General features: G+C 36.6%; 1 protein-coding gene across 3 annotated transcripts in view; it reads right to left on the reverse strand.

Moving 5' to 3' along the window:
• Positions 1-2229: 2229 nt before the first annotated feature.
• C5H4orf17 (chromosome 5 C4orf17 homolog) overlaps positions 2230-26576 on the reverse strand; it is a 42683-nt gene continuing 18336 nt past the window's right edge. For all 3 annotated transcript variants that reach the window (XM_050790017.1, XM_050790015.1, XM_050790016.1), the window contains 5 exons: positions 19274-19417; positions 6809-6890; positions 5203-5410; positions 4114-4157; positions 2230-2623 (listed from right to left, as the gene is read on the reverse strand). In XM_050790017.1, coding sequence (XP_050645974.1) covers positions 2424-2623; positions 4114-4157; positions 5203-5410; positions 6809-6890; positions 19274-19417 — 678 coding nt within the window. In that variant the 3' untranslated portion in view covers positions 2230-2423. The remainder of the gene's footprint in view (positions 2624-4113; positions 4158-5202; positions 5411-6808; positions 6891-19273; positions 19418-26576) is intronic.

A 26576-nucleotide genomic window follows, 5' to 3' on the forward strand; every position in this document is an offset into this window, starting at 1 on the left:
AAAGAAAAAATGGAACTTAATAAAAACTGAAAAGAGATACAAAATAGAAATAGGAAAATTATTGGACATATGAATAAATCCAAGATCCGTTGTGTTTTGAAAACTAGCAAAATGTGAAAGTAATTAGCTAACTGGATCAAGAAAAAAATTACAGATACATAAAAATGAGATTGTAGAATAAACAAATTTAGATGAATTATGAGGTAAAACTCAATTCTATGAAAATAAACTTGGAAACCTGGATGAAATGGATAATTTTCTGGGAAAACATGAAGTTCCCAAATTGATCCTCCTCTCCAAAAATACAGAAAATATAAATAGACCAGTTACCACAGAAGAAATAAAATTGTCAAAAAGCTACGACCCCCCAAAACACAAAACCTATGCGGTCTGATAGATGAATGTTAGCAAATTTTTAAGGAAAAAGAATTGGCAATGCCATTGTAACATCTTCATAACAGAAAAGTGAGAAAGAGTGCACTTCATTAATTTTATGAGTTGAGCATAATCTTGTTATGTGTCAGTAGCACCTAGTGCTTAAGCACATAGATTCTAGCCATACCTTGAGCCAGCCATGAAATTTTTGTGTCGGAGAAAGTTGATTGTCCACCAAAAGCTAATTTTTGTTAACACAGAACATAGCTGTAATTGGAATATGATTCCCACTCAAGAGTTTTTAATCAGTTTCCCTTTCAGTTATACTAATTCTCAACCATGTAATGTAACTATAAGTGATATTTACCATTTCAAGGCCAAGACTTTAAGCAGATATATACTCCTTGTGGAAGGCATAATAATGTCCCTTTCAAAGATCCTAATTTCCAGAACCTTTGAATGTGTTAAGTTACGTGGTAAGGGGGAATTTAAGGTTGAAGATAGAATTAAATTGCTAATCAGCTGACCTTAAATGAAGGAGATTATCTTGGATAAGCTGGATAACAGACCCGATGCAATCGCAAAGGTCCAAAAGTGGAAGATGGAGGCAGAATCAGCATCAGAGTGATTTGTTATGAGAACAACTTGACTGACCATTGCTGACCTTGAAGATGAAAGAGAGCCATGAAGCAAGGAGTGTAGATAGCCTCCAGAAAATGGAACAGGTAAGGAAACAAATAGTTCCCTAGAGCCTAGGAAAGGCATGCAGTCCTGCCACACCTTGGTTTTAGGCCAGTAAGACCCGTTTCAGACCTCTGCCTACAGAATTGTGACAGAATACATTTGTGTTGCATTAAGTCACAAAGTTTGTGGTAATTTGTTACATCAGCAATAGGAAACTAATATTTTACTCTGATTTTTTTCTTTTCCAGCATGGTACAGTTGACAATGGAGCTTTAGGTGATGGTTGAGCCACAAGGTGGAAGGATTCTGGGCCTCTAAATCACCAGGTAAAGCAAAATCATCTTTGAAACATAAACTTTAGACTCTCATGTGGGAAATAATTGTATTTGAATGATAGCATTTGTTACAACTTATCCCATCACAATGAGTTCAAATCTGTGCCTCAGCTTTCTTATTTTAAATAATGAGAAAAGTAAGAGTAGTTACCTCAAATAGTTTTTGTGAAAATTAAGTTATTATATCTAAAGTGTTTAGAATGATTCCTGACACATAGTATGTTATCATTAAAATTTAATGTATACATAGACATGCATGCACATACACATACCACACACTGAATTTATAGTATCTCTGATGAATATCAGTGTGAACATTCTAAATAAAGGATTGACTTATTGGTAGATAGACTGCAGCAACATGCTCAAAGAATCATATCTGTGGCCCAAGAGTGGTTTCTTTTAAAAATACAAAAAATTCAATATGAAATGTTAATATCCACCATTAGTACTGACTGAAAACTAGTTTCTTTCTAGCTCATGAGTTAGAAACAATTTGTGTATGTGTTCTTTTTGGAGGAGAGGGGAGCATTTTTTCATAATAGTTCAACAACAATGAGACACCAGATGATAAAAATCATCTCACATGTTAAAATTCTGTTGTTGGGTTTTTGTTTGTTTTTTTGTTTGTTTGTTTTTGTGGTGATGGTGGTGTTTTGTTTTTTGTTTTTTGTGTTTTGTTCCCCCTAACAGAGTTTGGGGTAGATGTCAAACTGTAACTGCCTAATTCTGATTATGGATGATTTTTCTAGTATCAGGGCTGTATGCTCATGTACTAATAGTGCAAGACTGGAAACATAGTATATAAATAAACATATTTCTTTTACACATAGGATTAACTACAAATGGAAACATCATTTCCAGTAATATTTATTTGTAGCATTACATACAGGTATTTTTAGATTTACATGTGCTACCATAAAGAGGACCACTTGATTCCTCAATACCAAAAATATACATTTGAAAAATAATTCGATGATGTAAATGGTAAGCTCGTATTCATGAAAGAATTCACCCAGTCTAGAACTTCTACCTTCGGTATGTTGAAGGATAACATGCTCTTTGGGGACAGAGGTTGTATTCTTGTATACTCCTTGCTGACACTGGTTTTACTGATCCACTTTCCTGAGTGTTAGGCCTGGGAGGAGACTTTGGTTTGCTGAAATATTCTGCAACAGGTATTTTCATATTATTTCTTCTTATAAATGATGGAGGCTTGTGCTCAGCCTCTGAAATAGAGAAAAAATCTAAATAAGACCATAATCGAGACACTGAATACAGCTTCTCCATGTTTTAGTAGTATATTATCTACAAAAAACTATGTGAAGTTTAGGTGAATCAGATACACCCAAAACTCATAAAATAACATATTCCTTTTCTTTTCTTCTTTTTTTTTTTTTAACCACTTGCTCATCTTTAATGAGTTATTTGTTCTGTAACATGCAGGATATGCTCCTTCACTCTCAAAAGTAAACATGATTTTGATTGCAATGATATAGAATTGGTTATGGGTAAGAGTGATGGGTGAGAATGGGACAATGAGAGAAAGAAGGAAGATCTATGGTCCTGATAGATGCAACAAAAGAAGAGAAAAGCAGGCTAAAACCAGTTAATTGTGCTCATAAGACCTACATAGTTGCACCCAAGCAGGAATAGGGATGTAAGGAGATGCTGAATATCAACAATGGAGAGAAAGGGGCATGACTGGGGAATTCTTATACAAAAAAGTTCCAAATATCTAAATGATAAAATATGTGTGGGCGTTACAGGTAAGACATCAAGTTGAATAATAGAAACCATCACTGTCATGATGTTATAGTCCCAGGATGAGGAGTTTGGTAGGAGAGGCCAGAAACAATAGGCTGTTCTTGGGGTCTAAGTAGGGGAGTACTTTGTAATTTTTAAATTATACTTACTATTGGCTGTTAGCAGATAGTGCCTCTTTTGGGTTTGGTTAATCACAGTGGAACTTGCTGGGGTCTAGGGTGACCCCAGTGAACTCTAATTGACTATATATCATTCCTGGTGTAAAGGGAACTTGTAGAAATGACAAGACAGATTTTTGTATAAAGCTTGTAGATACGCTTCATAGTTGTTGCTCTGTAGTCATGAGTGCTCTGCTTGTTTTAAACCTAGAAACTGCCAAACCTACAAGGATACTTTGTTTGGGCTATTTTGGACCAAGGTAGGACTTTCCACAATTCTTGATTCTCCCTGGTGCCCCTATAGACTGGAGCTGGGCTTCTGGTGGGACACAAAACTGCTCTTTTCTATTGTGTTTTTGCTGTCTCGTAGGTCACCTGCTTGTGGCTGATTGCCATTTTGCCCTTCTCTCTGGTTGATTTTGTTTCCAGTGAAATTATTTAGCTCCATTAAGCTCTGAAGAACCAAAACTCTGAGATCATTATCCTTTTGTTAGGTCAATGCAGGGTTTCCCTTTTCACTGCCTTGCTATAACCAAACCTATAGTTCCTGTTGTCCTGCTGACTTGCTTCTCCAAGAATGTCTGTCCCTGATCAGGCACTTTGCCTTTCAAAACAAAGGTAAATTTATCTTTATGAGAAAGTCAGCAGATACTCTCGCAAGAGTTGATCTGGAAACTACTATTGTATTTTTCTGTTTTTTTAAAAGCACTGATCCTTAAAATCTGTTCCCTAGGTCATTAGTACTTACTGGTTTCTTTATACCAACTCAGTAGCTACCAAAAACTGTACTTAACCTTTTGGTACTTCCTTGTTTTCTGCAGATCCTTGACTTGACACTCTAGATCAGTTGGAGAAAGAAAAAAGTGAGTTTCACAGATACGAAAAAGTATTTTCTATAGACTACACTGTCGTCAATAAGTTCAGTGTGTATGTATCTTAAATATGCTACCCCAATTCTTTGTGTGTTTTTTTAAACGCATACAGTGCTAAATTTACTTCCCAATGAAAACTTCTTCTTACTTTGAGTAAATATCTAACTATTGTATCATATATTAGTCATTAAGGTAGAGATTAACTCTTACTATCTTCCAGTTTCAGATTTTATGGAAACTTTGAGATAGCGACAATTAGTAATACAAGTTTTTTGTCTTAATGCTTTTTAAATTGACATATTTATATTTCCAAAAATGTGTTTTTCCTCTAACTTTAAGCTTCACTCAACTTTTAATTGTAAAGCAACAAGATTTTCTCTCCAAGCTTAAATAATATCCTACCACACATTCTTTCACCATGATTCTACATTAATATATATTTTTCTTCTGTTATTGAAGTTACAGCATTTGAGAAAAATTTCTCCTGTAGTAATTTCAATTATTTTAGTAGTTATTTTTCTTTCTAGGAGGCCCCAGGAGTAAATCAGAGAAAATTAAGTGAAGCAATTTATTTTAATCTTGCATTGTTCTACACAAAAAAGTGAAACCTGTGTGATACACATTTAACAAAATATACACTAACTGTAACAATACAATTTTGATTTCCTTAATTGCATCTATTTTTAGTTAAACTATAAAAACCTTTATTATCTTAGATTTCTAGGTAGCCATTCTTGCTTTTCCCTTAGTGGAAAAATAATTTTTCTTAAAAAGAAAGGTTACCAGATAAGAAAGACATAGTTTCTGCCAAAATGTTCTAAACAATAGAATTGAGAACAATTCTTATATTACATATATGAAAATGAAAGCAAATATATATTGCAGTCATTTACTAAATAAAGCGGAGCTTTAGAACCTCCTGTTTAACATTTTGAAAGGTAAATAACAAGATAATTCAAAGTCTTCATATACCATAGGCCCTCCTTCTAGGAGGCCATTACATCTAATTACCTGGTTGGTTGATGCCCTTCTGTATCTCTGGTCAGCACTTTTGATTTTGCAAGTGCATTTTGGGGCAATTTAACTGTGGGTGGTGATTTAACTGTGGGTGGTTTCCCAGTCTCTGGTGCTGGTTCCATTGAGGTGTTTCTTCTGTGATGAGTCAACAGGTTTATCTCAGCAAGCTCAGAATGAATCAAAGCTGAGACCCACTCTTTTTCTGTTTTAAGAGATAAAAAAGGATGGGAGGAGTGAAGGTTGCAATTGTCATTCTGGCTAGAAACACAGGATTATCCAGCTCCTGAGTATGAAAGACTGGTCATCTATTTTCTGGATAGTTACCTATGTGGGAGTAAAGACTTCTGCAGAAAAGTTGGTTCATTTTAACATGGTTTCTGTTGACCTGTGATACTGTAGAGTGCCCAGAGTAGTTAACTCACTGAGGCACTTGTCCCTGAATAGCGGTGGAATAGTTTTAAAATATTGAGTACAGTAGCCAGTCTTACAGGCTGCCACCAAAGATATTAGGATACCTATACAAAAATAAGAAGTACAATATGATTCCGTTAAAATATAGACTAATAGGTAATAAATAGTTACAAGCATATCTAGGAAGATATACACCAAAGTATTCACTTAAATGATGTCTGTGGTAATTTTATTGATTATTTCTGTTCTGTCTCGTCTCTTTTTTTCTTTCTGGTTCATCTGTTCTTTCTCCCAACAATAAGGATTTATTACTTGTATAGTTTATTAAATGTTACATTCTTAAAAAGAAAAAATAATTGGAAGATAACTAAAGACCCATTGCCTCTAAGCACTTTTCAGTTGCCTAAAAAGTAGTATTGAATTCCTGGGGCAAGGTAATATTTCCAAATTCTTCCTACTTTAAAACATTAGACTGTTCCTCACACATTGGTACTTCCTAGCATTGATCAGTGCAGTAATTCTCAAAGAGTAGTCCTGAGAACAGCATTATCAGCAACACCTGGGAACTTGTCAGAAATGCAAATTCTCAAGTCCCACCGCAGAGATTTTGCCTCAGTCAGTAGGATGACCAGCTACATTTGAAGATAGCTGCTCTCTGCCACTTATCAGTGTCTCGATTGGGAATGGCATGTGTTTTCATGAAACAGGACAGGAAGGGCCCAAAAGAGGTTAGGAGATGACTGAGTTGATGGTTTTGTTGGGCAACTGTAAGAGCTGTTGCAGGTTGGGTAGCTGTTCTACTGTTCTGCTTACCAAAGGAAAGAAATAAGCTTTGTGTTTGGAGTTAACAACAGGTCAGAGGATGTGCTCAGGAAGGCCCCTGGGTGTGTGGACTCTAGAGGAGCACAAACCAACTCTAGCTGAGAATAATACCTCCCTTGGACACAAGTGTTTCATGTCACCCAAATGAGTTCAATTTAAGGCATACTGAATTTTGGGTTCATTGAATGACCCACATGCATGCAGCTGGATATGCAGAACAGCAATTACCTTATACTGAAACATTGCAGAAATAGTACTGCAACATTATCTTTGCAAACTCAACGTACAAAACTTCAGATATTGGCATATTTCCAGTTTCTGACAATAAATTGAGCTCACTGTTTTAAAATGTATATTTTAATCGCACCTTTTGAACTTGCATGAAGTAGCCACTGTAAAACTTCTGCCAGAGAATCAGTATGCAAAATGTCACAGAGCTTTGCCAGGATCTAACAGAGAACATTAGAGTGACATATGAGCAAATAAATAATACAAGGTTTATCAGTTTTCCTTTACCTTCTCCAAATCCCATCTTCCCAAATATCACTCTGTATACGATGTGCAATTAAGTCAATTGAGATTTTTAACTCGGGAGCTCAATTTCAAATAGCACACAGTAGAATCTTAGTGAAAACAACATTTCCAGTACAATTAACACTTTAGGTTAGGCTATGGAGTGTGTTTGTCTGAGGTATTGCTCCTCATAAGAGGGCATTAGCTGTGGGGGTCTGCCCTCAGACCCTGACCTAAACGACGGATGAATAAAACGTACGTTGACACACAGATATTCTGTTTTGCCAGTACAGCCGAGTGTCCGACTGCCTGCACACCAAGAGAGGTTTGTCACTGCGGCTGGCCCTGACCAGCTCACACTCCAGGCATTTATTTGATAAACAACAGAAGCTTCGAGTAAACACACTTGTGGATAATTTACATGGTTAAGAGAGTTCTAGGAATGATTAAAGCTCAGGTACCGAGGTCTAAGGTAAATACCATTAGGGGGCAATATCCCTAGTTGGCCTCCCCCAAGAAGGCCATCTAGGTCAAAGGTTAGTTAATGGAGGTAGGGTAAACAGACAACTGGGGAAGCTTCAATTGTCCCTAGTATTTACCCGATGACCTAATGTTCCAAGGTAAGAACCAGCTGCCTTCAGCCTGTTCAATTATTACAAGCTATGTAACCTTCTGGCCTTCCAAAAGGTTTGTGACTATTCCCTATAACTTTCCCTAATATTTCCCTTTAATATTTCCACCACCATCCTGAGTGAATCCCAACATTTGTCTTGCTTTGTCTATTCAATACCAACGTCTTCTAGTAGGAATATACTTTTGGTGAATTTATCCTTCCCACTGTACCATAGGGTTCTAATGAGAATCCATCAGTTACAGAACTGGCCCCATCTGCCCTGCTCCTCTCCATAGTCTGAGATAGAGGGATGTGATCTGGGCTCGAGTCATCATTGTACCTCAGTTTCTTGAACACAGCAATTGGCCCAGTGGGATAGGAATATAATTCCCTTTATTTATTCAGAATGCTTACTTGAGTTTTTTTTAAAACTCTGGAGCTACAGGCTTAAATGTAGGTGACAGTAGAAATAGAAATATGGAATAATTACTTCTCATGAAAATGGACTATCATAAGCATTAAAATAAAATACAATGTGTTAAGCACAGGTAATGAAGCTTCCTGACTGAGTCTTAATTGTGTCTGCTGTTAGAATTTAGACATATCTGATATTCATATGTATTTACTGAACTTCAGTCCTGTATATCCATCTGCCTACTAGATGTATTCACTTAGCTATACTATAGATATTTTGGACACAAAATATATAAAACAAAATCCACATTTCTTTTCCTAAAACCTGCTCCAAACTTACTTTTCCTCCTGGTTCCCCTGTCTCAATGAACAGCACCAACATACATTAAACTGTCCAAACCAGATGCTGAGATTCATCCTGGACAACTCCCTTGCCCTTTTCTAAAACATAATGTCAGACAAATTCAGTAAAGTCTACCTTCTAAATACTTCTTAAATCACTCCTTTTGTCTTCATCCTCATTGTCTTGACCCAGCCTAAAGCAACATCAAATCTGGTTTGAGCTACTGCAACATTCATTCTCTTAGTATTTCTGCTTGAAGTCTTAAATTATTATTAATTTAACAAATATTTGTATTAGTCACTGATCTAGATGCTGAAGATAGAGAAGCAAAATTAAATGGCTGGAAAATCAACTGTCCTGTATTGAACGTTGTTATTATGTTAAGATTTCTGTCTTTGATAATGACATATTCTAAAGAGAGAAAGTTAGATTTGCTCCTAATTTCACAACAAATCAACAACTGTGGCAAAAATGGAAAAAAAGCCTCATGGTATTTTCTAAACCACTCTGCCTCTATGGATTTTTCATCAATATAGTGATTGCACATCACTCTTAGCTGCTTCTGTCATAGATCACTGATTGATCAACAACATCCTAGATAATATAATTATCCTTTCAGCGAGAGGATGTAGAATATGTCTTCCTGGGAAACCTCCTGCATTCTCTGTTACAGAAACCTACGCAGATGCACAATGAACACAGTAGCTTCCAATCTCTTCAGAAAAACATTTGTTTCTGCAGCTTGGGGCAGGGATGATGACTACACCTGTAAATCAGGCTTCTTGAGTGTCAGAGATATTATAGCTTTTCCAAAGGGTCACAAATCAAGTCTTGATCAGATCTGGAGAAACGGAAAAGTATCCAATGAGTAGATTCTCTCTGTTATTCCACCTGTGGAAGTTTATTGAACTCACTCTTTGGAATCCCTCAAAAAACTTTTCGTCAATGATCTCATGATTTCTAGGGCAAAGAAACCTTAATTCCTCAAGGCAACCCCATGTTTCTTTTGCCATAGTGGTAACTGAAAACCTATATGTAGGGTTCTCTGTATCATCTTGGTAGGCAAAAACTCAGAGCGGACTACCAGAAAGGCTTCTGGAATTGAAAACTTCTCTTCCAACTCCAGAGGATAGGTGCTCAGCATCAGAGATATCCACCATTGTCCAGCAAAGATTCTGGGGATTCCAGCCTTGGTACCTACCATAAAAGTTGTCCTGACATCCTGTCTTTGCAGGACTTTCCAATTCTCATTCCAACAATCATATTTTCCAAAATGGTTCGTGACCTTGAGTTCTGAGTGCCTGTCCTGAACATATTTCATGAAGTGGCATAATGTATATGATTCATATCTTCCCATCTTTATTGGCATTATTCTGTACTCACAAGTCTACGTGCTGTAAGGATGAGTGCAAATTTTAACACATGTGGAAATTCCTTAAACTTGAAATGGAACTTTTTCAATTACTCCCAATAGAGGGAAGCTCCCTGGTCATTAAACCTATTCAATTAGAAATCAAAGTCAAAGATCCATCCTCAGTTTTTGTGTGTTGTGGCTTGAAAGGGAGTGTGCAAAAAACATGGTTCAGCACTTCTTTAACAATATATTTGCCCTCCCAAGTCATAAAAGGTCAGGTCTGGCACGATTTAGTGACTTCGAATCTCTGTAAAGAGTGGTCACAGGGGAAAAAATTGGTGGTATTAATGCACATTACCAGAAGAAACTACCCAAACCAGTCCTGGGATTAGAGATTTGAGTGGCAATGAACTGGATTTCTAAGAAACTGTCTTCTCTGGTCAAAGAAAACTGATTTTGCCAGGTTCTGGAATAGGAGACTTCTATCCTTATGTTTGTCCAAACTTTTTAATTTTTTTAGGTGAAAACCTAGGTGTGAACTATCTGACATTGTTTATGCATATTTATCCCTTAAAAGACATGTTAAATTATTTGTTTGCTGATTATTTAACATTTGAAATGAAGGAGTTACCATTTACTCTGCACATCAGTATTAAAATAAATAATTCCAAATATATTCAGTATCAACTCCAAACATTTAAAGAAGGTGAAACAATGGCCCTTGTTAAAAATTATTATCAAACCTATCAATCCTTGTCTTTTTCTTGGAGTTTTTAGTCTACTTGTCCTTTTGCATAGTTTTGAGTGTACCGTCTTGCTATTTGTTTTTTATTTTTTCCTTCTGTTACTGTTCCCCTTATTCTTTTCTCTGTCTCCTTTTGGATTAATCAAGCATATTTTAATATTCCACTTTATCCTCTCCATTGGCTTTTTAGCTATACTTTTTTTGTTGTTCAAGGGATTAAAATATGCATCCTTAAACTAATATAGTGTTCCTTGAATTAATATTATACCACTTAATGTATAATGTAAGAACCTTGTGAGTTATACTTCCATTTATCTCTCACCTGAACGTTGTGTTATTGTTGTTTTACATTTTACTACTCTGTTTTCTTTATAACCACACTTATCTCCCTCTCACCTCTTCCTTTACTTCCAAATGACAGAACTATAAAATGTCAGCTTATCTTTAAATTTTAAGAGCTTTAAAGTGTCATTTCATTGTCTTATGGCTTGCATATTTCTAGTGAGAAGTCACTAGTGAGAAGTCAGCTGTCATTTTCATCATTAGAGTCATGCACCATATAACAATGTTTTAGTCAACAGTGGACCACATATACAATGGTGGTCCAATAAGATTATCATACTGTATTTTTACTGTATCTTTTCCTGTTTAGATACACAAATACTTACCATTGTGCTACAATTTCTACAGTATTCAGTATAGTAAAATGTTATATAGGTTTATAGCTCAGGAGCTGACACATTTCTCAGAATGTATTCCTGTCATTAAGTGATGCATGACTGTATATGTAATATGTCTTTTTTCTCTTGCTGATTTCAAGATATTCTCTTCAGTTTTCTGCAGCTTTATTATGATGTGCCCAGATGTAACTTCTGTGTTTATCTTTCTTGGGTTTTGTAAAGTTTCATTAAATTTAGAAAAATATTAGCTATTAGCTCTTCAAATAATTTTTATGCTCTAATCTCTCTTTCTTCTTCCTCTGAGACTCCAATTGCACATGTGTTAGACCACCCAATATATTCTCACAGGTCAGTAAGGTTTTGTTTACATTTTTTGAAGTCTTTTTACTTTAATTTGGATTTTTTTTATTGCCCTCTCTTTAACTCCACTTATATATTTTTTTCTGCAGTGCCACGTGTGCTGCTAATCACATCCAGTGAAATTTTGGTTTCAAATATTGTACAGTCATGCATTACTTAATGACAAGAACACGTTTTGAGAAATGCATCATTAATGATCCAGTCATTGTGTGGACATCATAGAGTGTGCTTACATAAACCTAGATGATACAACCTACTACACGCTTAGGCTATATGGTATAGCCTATTGTTCCTGGGCTACAAACCTGTACAGCATGTTACTGTACTAAATACTGTAGGCAATTGTAACACATTGGTAAGTATTTGTGTAAACATATACTTACATAGAAAACATATACTTACCTAAACATAGAAAAGGTACAGTAAAGATACCATATTATATACTTATGGTACCACTGTCATATTTATGATCTGTTATTGGTGGAAACATTGTTATGCAGTACATAGCTGTATTTCTCAATTCTAAGGTTTCCTTTTGGTCTCTTTTTAACTTCCATTTCTCTTGAGAGATGCCTCATCTATTCACTCATTATGTCTTTTCTTTCCTAGAAATCCTTGAAAATCTTTAAAAATAATCTCTTTTACAGCCTTTTCTACCAATTTCCACATCTGTGCCATTTCTGTGTCTGTTATTATCAATTCTTTTTTCCTTCTGCTTATGGGTTGTAGTTTGCTGCTCTTTGGGTGTCTAATAACTATTATTTGAGGGACTTTGTATATGCTACATTGTGGAGAGTCTACATTTTGCAACCTGTGGATCAGGAAGTGCCCTCATGAGCCCATGCCACAGGGCTCTGGGCCTGAAACACAGAGCTGTGTGGAGTCTCAGCAGAATAGCCACTCAGGTACACACAGAAACATACTCCAGCTCAGAAATCCTGGCAAGACAGGAAATCTATCTGTGCATATCCCTAGGAAGGGGACTGAATCCAGAGAGCTAAGCAGCATCATTCTGTTTGCCCCACTTACAGGGCTCTCACAAGTTAGGACCCACTGGCTTGGAATTCCAGCCAGCCAATGGCAACAGGCTGGAGACTGCCTGTGATGGGACCAAGTTCCCAGGGGAAGGGGCAGACAGCATCTCTGTGTTTTGGTCAACTCAGCTGTTCTAGCCTGCTGGCTCCAGGGAGTGCAGGCCATCCGGACAGGGAGGAGTCCCCACTAACAAGGCACAGCTGCTGTGCCAGATCATGCCCAGACTGCTTCTTTAAGTGGGATCCCAATCCATTCCTTCTCACTGGGTGGGGCCTCCCTGTGGGAATTTCAGCAACTCCAGCCAGGGTCATACGCACAGAACTCTGATCTCCCCCGGGACAGAGCCCCCCAGGGGGAAGGGCAGCTGTTGTCTCAGCATTTCAGTTGACTCAGCCATTCCAGCCTGCCAGCTCTGGAAAGTCCAAGTGGTCTGGACGAGGAAGAGATCCCCCCAATCCAGCATACTTGCTCTTCCCAAAAGCAACCAGACTGCTTCTTTAAGTGGGTCCCTGATCCCATTCCTCCTGACCCGGTAATGCCTCCCAATAGAAGCCTCCACACACCTCCTATAGGAGCATTTGAGCCAGCAACAGGTCAGTAGCCCCCTAGGATGGAGATCCCAGAGGAAGGAGCAGGCAGACATCTTTGCTGTCTTGCAGCCTTCACTGGTGATACCTCCAGGTATGGGAAAACTCAAGGCAACCAGGGTCTGGAGCAGACCCAACAAACTGCAGCAGCCCTACAGAAGAGTGGCCTGACTGTTAGAAGAAAAACAAACAGAAAACAACAGCAACAGAAAAAAAGGATGCCACAAAAATCCCATTTAAAGGTCAGTAACCTCAAAGATTGAAGGTAGATAAGCCCACAAAGATGAAAATGAATCAACGCAAAAATACTGAAAACTCAAGAAGCCAGGGTTCTTCTTCTCCTCCAAATGACTGCAACACATCTCAAGCAAGGACACAGAACTGGGCTGAGGCTGAGATGGCTAAATGAGAGAAGTAGGCTTCAGAAGGTGGGTAATAACAAACTTTGCTAAGCTAAAGGAGCATGTTGTAACTTAGTGTAAAGAAGCTAAAAATCATGATAAAACAATACATAAGCCGATAACAAGAATAGCCAGTTTAGAGAGGAACATAACTGACCTGATGGAGCTGAAAAACAAACACAAGAACTTCACAATGTAATGTAATTATAAGTATTAATAGCAGAAAAGACCAAGTAGAGGAAAGAATCTCAGAGCTTGAAGAGCATCTTTCTGAAATAAGACAAGCAGACAAAAATAGAGAAAAAAGAATAAAAAAGAATGAACAAAACCTCTGATAAATGTGGGATTATGTAAGAAGACTGAACTTAAGACTGATTGAAATACCTGAAAGAGATGAGGAGAATGGAACCAGGTTGGAAAACATACTTCAGGATGTCATCTAGGAGAACTTCCCCAAACTAGCAAGACAGGCCAACATTCAAATTCAGGAAATCTGGAGAACCCTAGTAAGATACTCCATGAGAAGATCCACCCTCAGGCACATCATCATCAGATTCTCCAAGGTCAAAATGAAAGAAAAAACATTAAGCGCAGCCAGAGAGAAAGGTCAGGTCACCTACAAAGGGACGTCCATCAGACTAATACCAGATCTCTCAGTGGAAACCCCACAAGCTAGAAGAAATTGGGAGCCAATATTCAACATTCTTAAAGAAAAGAGTTTCCAACCCAGAATTTCACATCTGGCCAAACTGAGCTCCATAAGCAAAGGAGAAATAAGATGCTTTTTAGACAAGCAAATGCTGAGGGAATTTGTCACCACCAGGCCTGCCTTGCTCCTGAAGGAAGCACTAAATATGGAAAGGAAAACTTTTATCAGCCACTACAAAAACACAGTTAAGTACACAGACCAGTGACACTATGAACCAACCACATAAACAAGTCTGCAAAATAACCAGCTAGCATCATGGTGACAAGATCAAATTCACACATAGAAATACTAACCTTAAATGTAAATGGGCTAAATGCATTAGAGAAATGCAAATCAAAACCACAATGAGATACCATCTCACACCAGTCAGAATGGCGATTATTAAAAAGTCAAAAAACAGCAGATGCTGGCGAGGTTGTAGAGAAAAAGGAACAATTTTACACTGTTGGTGGGAGTAAAAATTACTCCCACCATTGTGGAAGGCAGTGTGGTGATTCCTCAATGATCTTGAGGCAGAAATACCATTTAATCCAGCAATCCCATTACTGGGTATATACCCAAAGGAATATAAATTATTTTGTTATATATGCATGCATATGTTCACTGCAGCACTACTCACAATAGCAAAGACATGGAATCAACCTAAATGCCCATCAATGCTAGACTGGATAAAGAAAATGTGATACATGTACGCCATGGAATACTATGCAGCCATAAAAAGGAACAAGATCGTGTCCTTTGCAAGGGCATAGATGGAGGTGGAAGCTGTTATCCTCAGCAACTAATGAAGGAACAGAAAACCAAACACCACATGTTCTCACTTATAAGTGGGAGCTGAACAGTGAGAACATATGGATATATGATGGGGGACAACACACACTGGCACCTGTCAGGGAGTGTTAGGGGAGAAGGAGAGCATCAGGAAGACTAGCCAATGGATGCTGGGCATAATACCTAGGTGATGGGATGATCTGTGCAGCAAACCACCAGGGCATAGGTTTACCTATGTAACAAACCTGCACATTCTGCACATGTACCCCAGAACTTAAAATAAAAGTTGAGGGAAAAAATAGTGTTTTGTTCTTGAACATTATTAATATATTGGCAGGTGAACTTGATGTCCTGAAATTTTATTTTAGGATTTGAGAATCTAGCCTACAGTAGCCTCTATTGCAGGGCTATTTTTAAGGTGTAACTTTTCCGGGGTCTGAATTGAAGTCCTGGTATGTTCTGCAAGGTATCTTCACTCCGGCGAGGTCTTTTCAGGGTTTTTTAGAACTCCAGCAACTCTAAGCTCTGTAATACCTCCCATTAGCTCTCCTTGCCGGGTCTCAGAATCATCCTGTACATGTGAGGATTCATATTGGACTGAACACTTAATGGTACCCCTAAATTTCTGGAGCTCATTCTCTGCACAGATTTATCTTCTTCAGATCTTACTTTGCAAATTCCAGCCACCTCAGCATCCCCAAATACTAAACTCTGTTTTCTGTACCTAGTGAACTTGCTGCTGTCTGTTCAGACTCCACTTCTCTGTGCCATGATTAGGCATGTGCCCCAGGTAGAAGTCTGGGTTGAATATGGAAATAACCCCAATTGTTTCTCTTCTCTCAATGATCCAATCTGTAGTGTCTGTTGCCCGGTACCTGCAAATCGTTTCTGTATATATTTCGCTGAATTATATAGTTTTTTAAAGCAGGAGGTTAAGCGTTGAATCTAATCTATCATTTTCGAATCAGAGTCCCTTGCTTGCAACTTTGTCACCCCTTATGTTCCCAAATTAATCTGCATATTGTATCCAGAGTGATTTTTCTAAAGTACAGTTCTAACTATGTAATTCTTATACTTACAAAGTAATTCAATATCATTTAGTGCTTAAAATTCTTTACTGGCTTCCCACACCCCTTGGGATGAAATCTGGACACCTTGATAGGGCTTATAGAGTACTACATTATCCAGTCTGTTCTTAAGTCTCCAGCCCCATCTCTTGCCACTTTCTCTATGCACTGTCTGCATCAACCATATTAATTGTTGTTCGTTGTTTTAATTAAGCAATGCTCTCACACCTTAGTCTTAAGATATGAAGGTCACTTGACTGGGAAAGATCTCTTCCATGCTTCTCTTTATCTTCTGATTACATCCTAAACATTCTTTAGGTCCCTTTCTCCTTGAAGACTCTCTGAGCTACAAAGTCTCCTGGTACGTGTTCTTATAACAGTTGCACTATTACTTCATAAGCTCTATGAATGAAGAAATTGATTATATCCTCATACTCTAGTATTTTGTAGTTTGACATTAAATATTTACAGAATAAATGGATGTGTTTGGTCAACTTTTCTTTTTAAATTTGAGACTCAGTGGGTACATGTGCATGTTTGTTACATGGATATATTGAATAATGCTGAGCTTTGGGCTTCAGTTAATCCACCACGCAAATAGTGAACAGAGTTCCTGATAGTTTTTCCTTCTTTGGTTTCCTTCCTTCCTCCTACCTTTTGGAGTTTCCAGTGTCTATTGTTCCCATCTTTATGTCTACATTTACCCAGTGATTAGCTCCCATTTACTGGTGAGACTATGCAGTATTTGGTTTTCTGTTTCTGTATTCATTGACTTAGAATAATGACCTGTAGCTGCATCCAGGTTGCTGCAAAATGTATTATTGTATATTTTATGGCTGTGTAGTATTCTGTGGTGTATATGTACCACATTTTCTTCATCCAATTCATCACTGATGGGCACTGAGGTTGATTCCATGTCTTTGCTATTGTGAATATTGCTGTGATTAACATGCCAGTGCAGGTGTCTTTTTATCTTTTAGAACTATTTATTTTCCTTTGGGTATATACCCAGTAATGGGATTGTTGGTTTACATGGCAATTCTGTTTGTAGTTCCTTGAGAACTCTCCAAACTGCTTTCAGAGGCTGAACTAATTTATAGTCCCACCAACTGTTTATAAGAGTTTGGCAGACATTTTGGTGTTATGTCTATAAATTCCAGATCTTTGGAAGGAAGGCTTAAAACAAAGTGCTAATAGACATGGAATTATGTTTCTCTTTCCTTTTAAAGTAATAATCATGCAACTGCATACCCTTTCACACATACCCCTGCAAAAGCATTTCCTGATTTCACAGCCTATTTAGAGTTACTCAATGGATAGTAGGAAATTAGAAAATATTCCTGATTTTTTTTTGTAGGAAACATGGAAGAATAGAATACCTCCGAGATGAGCAATATTTCTGGGGCTCTTTTATATAAGCCAAAAAATCTTGATAAAACCTATTTTATCACTTTACTCCCTCTCTGTTCATTTATTTAGCAAATAGTCAACAACTATTTGGCAAAATGCCATTGTCTGTGTGCCAGTTAATATTTTTCAAGTGAAGTGATGAGTGCTAAGAAATCAGTTGTGAATAAGGCAGACAAGATCCCTGCCTTCAAAGAGTTTATACTTTAGTGAGTTTTATATCAACTGATGTCCAGCTAAGTTGATTTTTGTAAAATAGAAGATGCGTTTGAGAGGAGGGCTCTTTCATAGATGCCCAGAAACCCAGCTCTATAGGATCATGCTGGTCTATTGATATGCCCAAGGAAGAATGACAGTCTTACTAAAACTGCATTCAGATTATGGATTATTTGAGTTGAGAACTATGTATTTAGCTGATTTTCTACAGTTATCCTTTTTATCTTGAGTTGACTTTTCCTTTTAATTTATTTATTCAATATCCAACAAATACTCATCTAACAATTCCTAGGTATCTGGCACTCACCTAGGCACTGAAGATTAAGCAGTAGCAAAGGCAGACAAGTGTGAGATCTTATATGATTTAAATTTTAGTGGGAGTGGGGCGAGGAGAGAGAGAAAATATCGAACCAAATAAATAAGTCTGAACATACATATATAGCATATTTATGCAAAAAATAACAAAGGGTGATGGGATATAGAGTGACTGGTTAGCTACTGTAGATTACGTTGTTAGAGAAAGTATTTCTGAGTAAGTGATACTTAAACTTAATGAGAAGCTGATCACTGAGCCAATAAAGGGAAAGATAATTCTTAGAGCAAAGCTCTTAAGGTGAGAATGAGAAAATTATAGAAAGATCAAAGTGCCAGGGTGTAGCAGGTGAAACAGTGATTCTGAAGACTGTGTATAATATAAAGTCTTTAGCCAGAATCATCAGGAAATAATGTATAAACATAAGTCAAATATGTAGATACTCTCCCTTCTATACATTTCCTTCTATTCTCCTTCTCAAGTTTAATCATCAGCATGAATTATTACATCAATGTCACTATCATACTCTGGGCTCTACTTTTAAAATACTTCCTTGTTAGGCTTATTCAATAACCATCTCAACAATGTGCTCTGTTATTTGTAATTACAGCTACAGATACTGATTACTTAAACTTCCAATTAGAGTCATCATTACATCTTTTAACCCTTAGTTCGTTGTAGTGGGACTTAACGGTGGTTCAATATAGAGGTTATCAAAGAGATTAAAAGAAGGAAAAATGGCAGATGACAAATATCAGCTGACTGATGTATTCTTGATTTTATATCATTCTCAGAAATAACTGTGGCTGGGGAGGGACTTTCAGGAAGCTGATATGACATATTACTATTAATATAACTAAGTTTATAACCCCAGGCAGAGAAAGTTTGAAGACATAGTTTTGCAAAGAAAAGAGGACGAGATGAATGTTGATTAGAGGAATTTATGCTTTAAAATATGAGAAGTAAATGTATAGATTGCAGCAAGACATTAAGAATAGTGCCTCTCAAGTATTAAGATGATAATGAAAGATGGAAAGAATAGGACTGGGTTTGTTTGATAAACACCAGGCTTTTCATTATGTCTGAACCAAAGATTGTGTTAATCTAAGAGTGTCAAGATTCCAAGGAAAAGTAAGACTGGAAATGAAAATAGGAGTATGCCTTGGATTTTAGGCTAAGCAGTCTTAAATCAATTCAGTTATCAGTAAGGAATCATTTAAGAGTTTTAAGGATGCTAGTGGTATAAATTTTTTTGTATATTCATGCTGTTTCCAAGTTATGGATTTGATAAACCTGATACTTACTTTTATTTCCTGATCCAGATAGTTTGGTATGCAAATGGTGTTTGCTTTCACATCATTCTTGATACTCGTCATCCCTGAAGAACAGGAGCCAGGAGTAGAGCATGCCTTTGGAGGTGATGGTGGACTTTTGGCCTTAATTTCTTCCTAAATCAAAGGTATAATATAACCAATATACATTTGCACCTATCTATATTTTATATGAAAACTCATTGTAAAATGAATAAGAAATATTGTGGTTAATGAGAGACACATGAAAGTAAAAAAGGTTAGTGTTATCTTAAACTATCAAATATTTATATTTGGAGACAAAACAAATAGTGATATCTTATTAACTTTTGATGAAATCACTTTAAACTCTTGGTCAAATAACAAGATAACAAATTTGTAGTATGCAATGTATAACCTTTTACATCGCAATTCCAAATAACAGCCAACTCATGACATATGAGATTTGCTGTTAAGTTGGGAAGATTTCTCTTTTGTGGCCAGGAAAAGACAGCTGAGAGGTTTTATGCTTTGTCTGTGAAGCAACTACATGACGCAAGTTGCTACCTCCTTGCTCTAAGTAACAGCTAACAGCTGGAGAGTTAGAAAGGCAAACTAAATTTCTTCCCTTGATCAGTTGGAAGGGAAATACAAAGGTTATTTTCTTGTTCTGGGAGGTAAATATACTGTTTGCAATTTTTAAAAATTAAAAGGTTGTGGGAGCTTTAAGTCCATGAAGAGTTACAGAAGCCTTAGATCCATGTGCCTGTTCCAGGAAAGGCTTTCTATCCTTCGAAGTGACTGATTTGTAACAACACATAGAACCTAGTACATAAAGGAGTCAACAACCTGGGATTTTGATGATTGGAATTGATAGAACAATATTAAACTTTATGTTTAGTAAAAATAAAGCTATATTGTATTTGAGGTTTTTTAAAATTATACTTTAAGTTCTAGGGTACGTGTGCACAACGTGCAGGTTTGTTACATATATGTATACATGTGCCATGTTGGTGTGCTGCACCCATTAACTCGTCATTTACATTAGGTATATCTCCTAATGCTATCCCTCACCACTCCCCCAACCCCATGACAGGCCCCGGTGTGTGATGTTCCCCTTCCTGTGTCCAAGTGTTCTCATTGTTCAATTCCCACCTATGAGTGAGAACATGTGGTGGTTGGTTTTTTGTCACTGCGATAGTTTGCTGAGAATGATGGTTTCCAGCTTCATCCATGTCCCTACAAAGGACATGAACTCATCCTTTTTTATGGCTGCATAGTATTCCATGGTGTATATGTGCCACATTTTCTTAATTCAGTCTGTCAGTGATGGACATTTGGGTTGGTTCCAAGTCTTTGCTATTGTGAATAGTGCCACAATAAACATATCTGTGCATGTGTCTTTATAGCAGCATGATTTATAATCCTTTGGGTATATACCCAGTAATGGGATGGCTGGGTCAAATGGTATTTCTAGTTCTAGATCCTGGAGGAATCACCACACTGTCTTCCACAATGGTTGAACTGGTTTACAGTCCCACAGTTACACCAACAGTGCAAAAGTGTTCTTATTTATCCACATCCTCTCCAGGACCTGTTGTTGTCTGACTTTTTAATGATTGCCGTTCTAACTGGTGTGAGATGGTATCTCGTTGTGGTTTTGATTTGCATTTCTCTAATGGCCAGTGATGATGAGGATATTTTCCTGTGTCTGTTGGCTGCATAAATGTCTTCTTTTGAGAAATGTCTGTTCATATCCTTTGCCCACTTTTTGATGCTTTTTTTTTTTTGTAAATTTGTTTGAGTTCTTTGTAGGTTCTGGATATTAGCCTTTTGTCAGATGGATAGATTGCAAAAATTTTCTCCCATTCTGTAGGTCACCTATCCACTCTGATGGTGGTTTCTTTTGCTGTGCAGAAACTCTTTAGTTTCATTAGATCCCATTTGTCAATTTTGGCTTCTTTGCTATTGCTTTTAGTGTTTTAGACATGAAATCCTTGCCCATGCCTATGTGCTGAATGGTATTGCCTAAGTTTTCTTCTAGGATTTTTATGGTTTAAGTCTTTAATCCATCTTGAATTAATTTTTGTATAAGGTGTAAGGAAGGTATCCAGTTTCAGCTTTCTACATATGGCTAGCCAGTTTTCCCAGCATCATTTATTAAGTAGGGAGTCCTTTCCCCATTTCTTGTTTTTGTCATTTTGTCACAGATCAGATGGCTGTAGATGTGTGGTATTATTTCTGAGGCCTCTATTCTGTTCTATTGGTCTGTATCTCTGTTTTGGTACCAGTACCATGCTGTTTTGGTTACTGTGGCCTTTTAGTATAGTTTGAAGTCAGGTAGCATGATGCCTCCAGCGTTGTTCTTTTGACTTAAGATTGTCTTGGCAATGCAGGCTCTTTTTTGGTTCCATTTGAACTTTAAAGTAGTTTTTTCCAATTCTGTGAAGAAAGTCATTGGTAGCTTGATGGGGATGGCATTTAATCTATAAATTACCTTGGGCAGTATGGCCATTTTCATGATATTGATTCTTCCTATCCATGAGCATGGAATGTTCTTCCATTTGTTTGTGTCCTCTTTTATTTCGTTGAACAATGGTTTGTAGTTTCCTTGAAGAGGTCCTTCACAACCCTTGTAAGTTGGATTCCTAGGTGTTTTATTCTCTGTGAAGCAATTGTAAATGGGAGTTCACTCATGATTTGGCTCTCTGTTTGTCTGTTGTTGGTGTATACAAATGCTTGTGATTTTTGCACATTGATTTTGTATCCTAAGACTTTGCTGAAATTGCTTTTCAGGTTAAGAAGATTTTGGGCTGAGACAATGGGGTTTTCTAAATACACAGTCATGTCATCTGCAAACAGGGACAATTTGATTTCTTCTTTTCCTAACCGAATACCCTTTATTTCTTTCTCCTGCCTGATTGCACTGGCCTGAATTTCCAACACTATGTTGAATAGGAGTGGTGAGAGAGGGCATCCCTATCTTGTGCCAGTTTTCAAAGGGAATGCCTCCAGTTTTTGCCTATTCAGTATGATATTGGCTGTGTTTTTGTCATAAATAGCTCTTATTATTTTGAGATACTTTCCATCGACATCTAATTTGTTGAGCGTTTTTAGCATGAAGGGCTGTTGAATTTTATCAAAGATCTTTTCTGCATCTATTGACATAATCATGTGGCTTTTGTCTCTGGTTCTGTTTATATGCTGGATTACGTTTATTGATTTGCATATGTGGAACCAGCCTTGCATCCCAGGATGAAGCCCACTTAATCATGGTGTATAAGCTTTTTGATATGCTGCTGGATTCGGTTTGCCAGTATTTTATTGAGGATTTTTGCATCAGTGTTCATGAGGGATATTAGTCTAAAATTCTCTTTTTTTGTTGTGTCTATGCCAGGCTTTGGTATCAGGATGACGTTGGCCTCATAAAATGAGTTAGAGAGGATTTTCTCTTTTTCTATTGATTGGAATAGTTTCAGAAGGAATGGTACCAGCTCCTCCTTGTACCTCTGATAGAATTTGGCTGTGAATCCGTCTGGTCCTGGACTATTTTTGGTTGGTAGGCTATTAATTATTGCCTCAATTTTAGAGCCTGTTATTGGTCTATTCAGGGATTCAACTTCTTCCTGGTTTAGTCTTGGGAGGGTGTATGTGTCCAGGAATTTATCCGTTTCTTCTAGATTTTCTAGTTTATTTGCATATAGGTGTTTATAGTATTCCCTGATGGTAGTTTGTATTTCTGTGGGATCAGTGGTGATATCCCCTTTATCATTTTTTATTGAGTCTATTTGATTTTTCTTTCTTTTCTTCTTTATTAGTCTTGCCAGCTGTCTACCAATTTTGTTGATCTTTGCAAAAACCAGCTCCCAGATTCTTTGATTTTTTGGAGGGTTTTTTGTGTCTCTATCTCCTTCAGTTCTGCTCTGTTCTTAGTTGTTTCTTGCCTTCTGCTAGCTTTTGAATGTGTTTGCTCTTGCTTCTCTAGTTCTTTTAATTGTGATGTTAGAGTGTTAATTTCCTGCTTTCTCTTGTGGGCATTTAGTGCTATAAGTTTCCCTCTACACACTGCTTTAAATGTGTCCCAGAGATTCTGGTATGTTGTGTCTTTATTCTCATTGGTTTCAAAGAATATCTTCATGTCTGCCTTCATTTCATTATGTACCCAGTAGTTATTCAGGAGCAATTTGTTCAGTTTCCATGTAGTTGAGTGGTTTTGAATGAGTTTCTTAATCCTGAGTTCTAGTTTGATTGCACTGTGGTCTGAGAGAGAGTTTGTTATAATTTCTGTTAAGTTTATTATACAGACTTATTTTTGGAAATATAGTAACACATTAAGTCCTTAATGTTGTTAATAGTTCTTAGAAACCGACTTTACATGAGATGATGTATAACAAATCCATTTTATTTTTTTCTCATCAACTGGTATGGTTGGCTCCATGTTCCCTCCCAAATCTCACCTTGAATTGTGATAACCCCCACATGCCACCGATGGGACCTGGTGGAATTAATTGAATCATGAAGTCAGGTTCCCCCATACTTTTTTCATGAAAGTGAGTTCTTGTGAAATCTGATGGCTTTTATAAGTGGCCTCCCCCTTTCCTTGGCTCTCACTTCTCTTGCCTGCTGCCATGTAAGACATGCCAGTTTTGCTTTCTGCTATGATTTAAGTTTCCTGATGCCTCCCTAGCCATGCAGAACTGTGAGTCAATTAAACCTCTTTTCCTTATAAATTACCTAGTCTTGGATATGTCACACAAATAAAGTCCAGCAATTGAGTCATGAGTCAAAGAAGAAATAATAATGAGAATTAGACTGAATTCAGTCTAGTTTGAATTTGAACTCAGTGAAAATGGTATATACAAAAATTGTGAGAGTGGCTAAAGCAATTTTAAGAGGGGAATTTATAGCTTTAAAATACATGTATTAGAAAGATAAAATGACTTGGAAAACGAGCAATAAAATAAAGTATGTAATAGAAAGAGAAAACTAATAACAGCAGATATTAATAAAATAGAAAATATACAACACAGATAATCAAAAATCATGAAAATCAACTCTTCGATATACTAATAAAATCAGTAAACTTATTGAATAAACTTTTGTTGAAAATCATAAACTTCTTTTAATTGAGAAAAACAAAGACACAAATCAAAACAACTAATATGTAAAAGGGTACTTCTTACAGAACCAGCAGATATTTTTAAAAGAATATAAGGATATTATGCATAACTTAGTCAATAAATCTGAACATTTAGATTGAATAAACAGTTTTTAGGAAAGAATATATTACCAAAAATTGAATCAAGGAGAAATAGAAAATCTGAACAGTTTTATAACAAAATAGATTTTAAAGCAAAGAATAGTGTCCGGAACGAAGAGAGTAACTTTATAATGATAAAAAGATCATTTTATCAAGAAGATATAGCAAACCTAAACAGTTTTATGCCTAATAAGAGAGCTTTAAAATATGTGATTAAAAACTGGTAGAAATGAAAAGAGAAATTTAGAAATCCACAATTATAATCAGAGATTTCAGCACCTCTCCCTCAATAATTGGCAGAAAAAGTAGCAAATGGGTAAGGCTACAGAACGATGGTCCCCAAATACCTGGACCACAACCTGCTGCACAGCAGAACGTGAGCGGTGGGAGGGCAAGTCGACATTACCGCCTGAGTTCTGCCTCCTGTCAGATCAGCAGCGGCATTAGATTCTCATGGGAGTGCAAACCCTATTGTGAACTGCGCATGCAAGGGATGTAGGTTGTGTGCTCCTTATGAGAATGGAATGCCTGATGATCTGAGGTGGAACAATTTCATCCTGAAACCATTCCCCCCATCCCACCATAGGTCTGTAGAAAAATAGTCTTCCAAAAAAGGTTGGGAGCTGCTGCTACAGAAGACTTGAACAACAGTATCATCTAACTTGACCTAATTGATATTTATATTGCATTCTACCAAACAACAGCAGAGTGAACATTTGTTTCATGGGTACATGAAAAATTTTTTAAGGTCAACAATACTCTAGGCCATATAACAAGTCTCAATAAATTTAAAACATTACAAAGTATACAAAGTGTGTTCTCTGACTACAGTGGGATTAAATTGGAATTAATAACACAAAGATATCTGGAAAATCCCCCAAATATTTAGAAAGTAAATAACATGATTTTAAGTAACGAATAGGTGAAAGAAGAAATCAAAAAGGATATCAGGAAGTATTTTGAACATAATGAAAATGAAAATTCAACATAGTAAATTTTGGGGGATGCAGGCAAAGTAATGCTTATAGGAAAAATGTAATAATAAATGCTTATATTGGAAAAAAAAAGTCTCAAATCAATGACCTAAGATTTTAACTTCTATAAAGATAGGAGCCAAAGTCAGTGAAATGGAAACAAAAGCAAAACGATAGAAATACTCAATTAAATGAAATATTGATTCTTTAAAATGGTCAATAAAACTCACAAACCTCTAGCTAGACACATCAGGAAAAAAAGAAGACACAAATTGCCAAAATCAGGGATGAGGAAACAAACATTAAACATTATAAAATAATAAAAGGAATATTTTATGAAAAACTTTACATCAATAAGTCAACAGCTTAGATGAAATGGACATATTCTTTGCAAAATACAAACTACCAATGCTGGCTAAAGAAGAAATAGACAACCCAAATAGCCTATATCTATATATAAAAAAAAAAAAAGAAATTGAATTGGTAGTTAAAAACCTTGACTCAAAGGAAATATCAAGCCTAATATCTTACTGAAGATTTCTACTAAACTTTTAAGGAAGAAATAATATCCGTTCTACATAAAATCTTCCAGAATATTAAAGAGGAATTCCAAACTTATTCTATAAAGCCAGCATTATGCTGATATTTAAACCAGAAAAAGACTTTATAAGAAAACTATAAACAAATATTCCTCATAAACATAGACACAAGAATGCTAACAATATGTTATGAAATTTTAGTATATAACAAGGATAATACATCACGACCAAGGGAGGTTTTTACCAGATGTCCGAGGTTGGTTCAAATTTGAAACGTAGCCAGTGTAATTCACTATATTAACAGGCTAAAAAGCAAAATCATTTGATCATCTCAGCTAGATACTGAAACAGCATTTGGCAAAATACATCTCTCCCCATTTCTGTTAAAACTCTCAGCACACTAGGAACGGAAGGGAACTTTCTCAGTCATATAAAGGGCATCCATGAATAAAGTAAATTAACATAATACTTAATGTTGAAAGTCTGAATGCTTTCCTCCTACAATCAGGTACAAGGCAAGGATGTCTGCTCTTGTCACTTCTATT

This window comes from Macaca thibetana, chromosome 5 (genome assembly GCF_024542745.1).
Source record: "Macaca thibetana thibetana isolate TM-01 chromosome 5, ASM2454274v1, whole genome shotgun sequence".
In the NCBI taxonomy this organism is placed as follows: Eukaryota; Metazoa; Chordata; class Mammalia; order Primates; family Cercopithecidae; genus Macaca; species Macaca thibetana.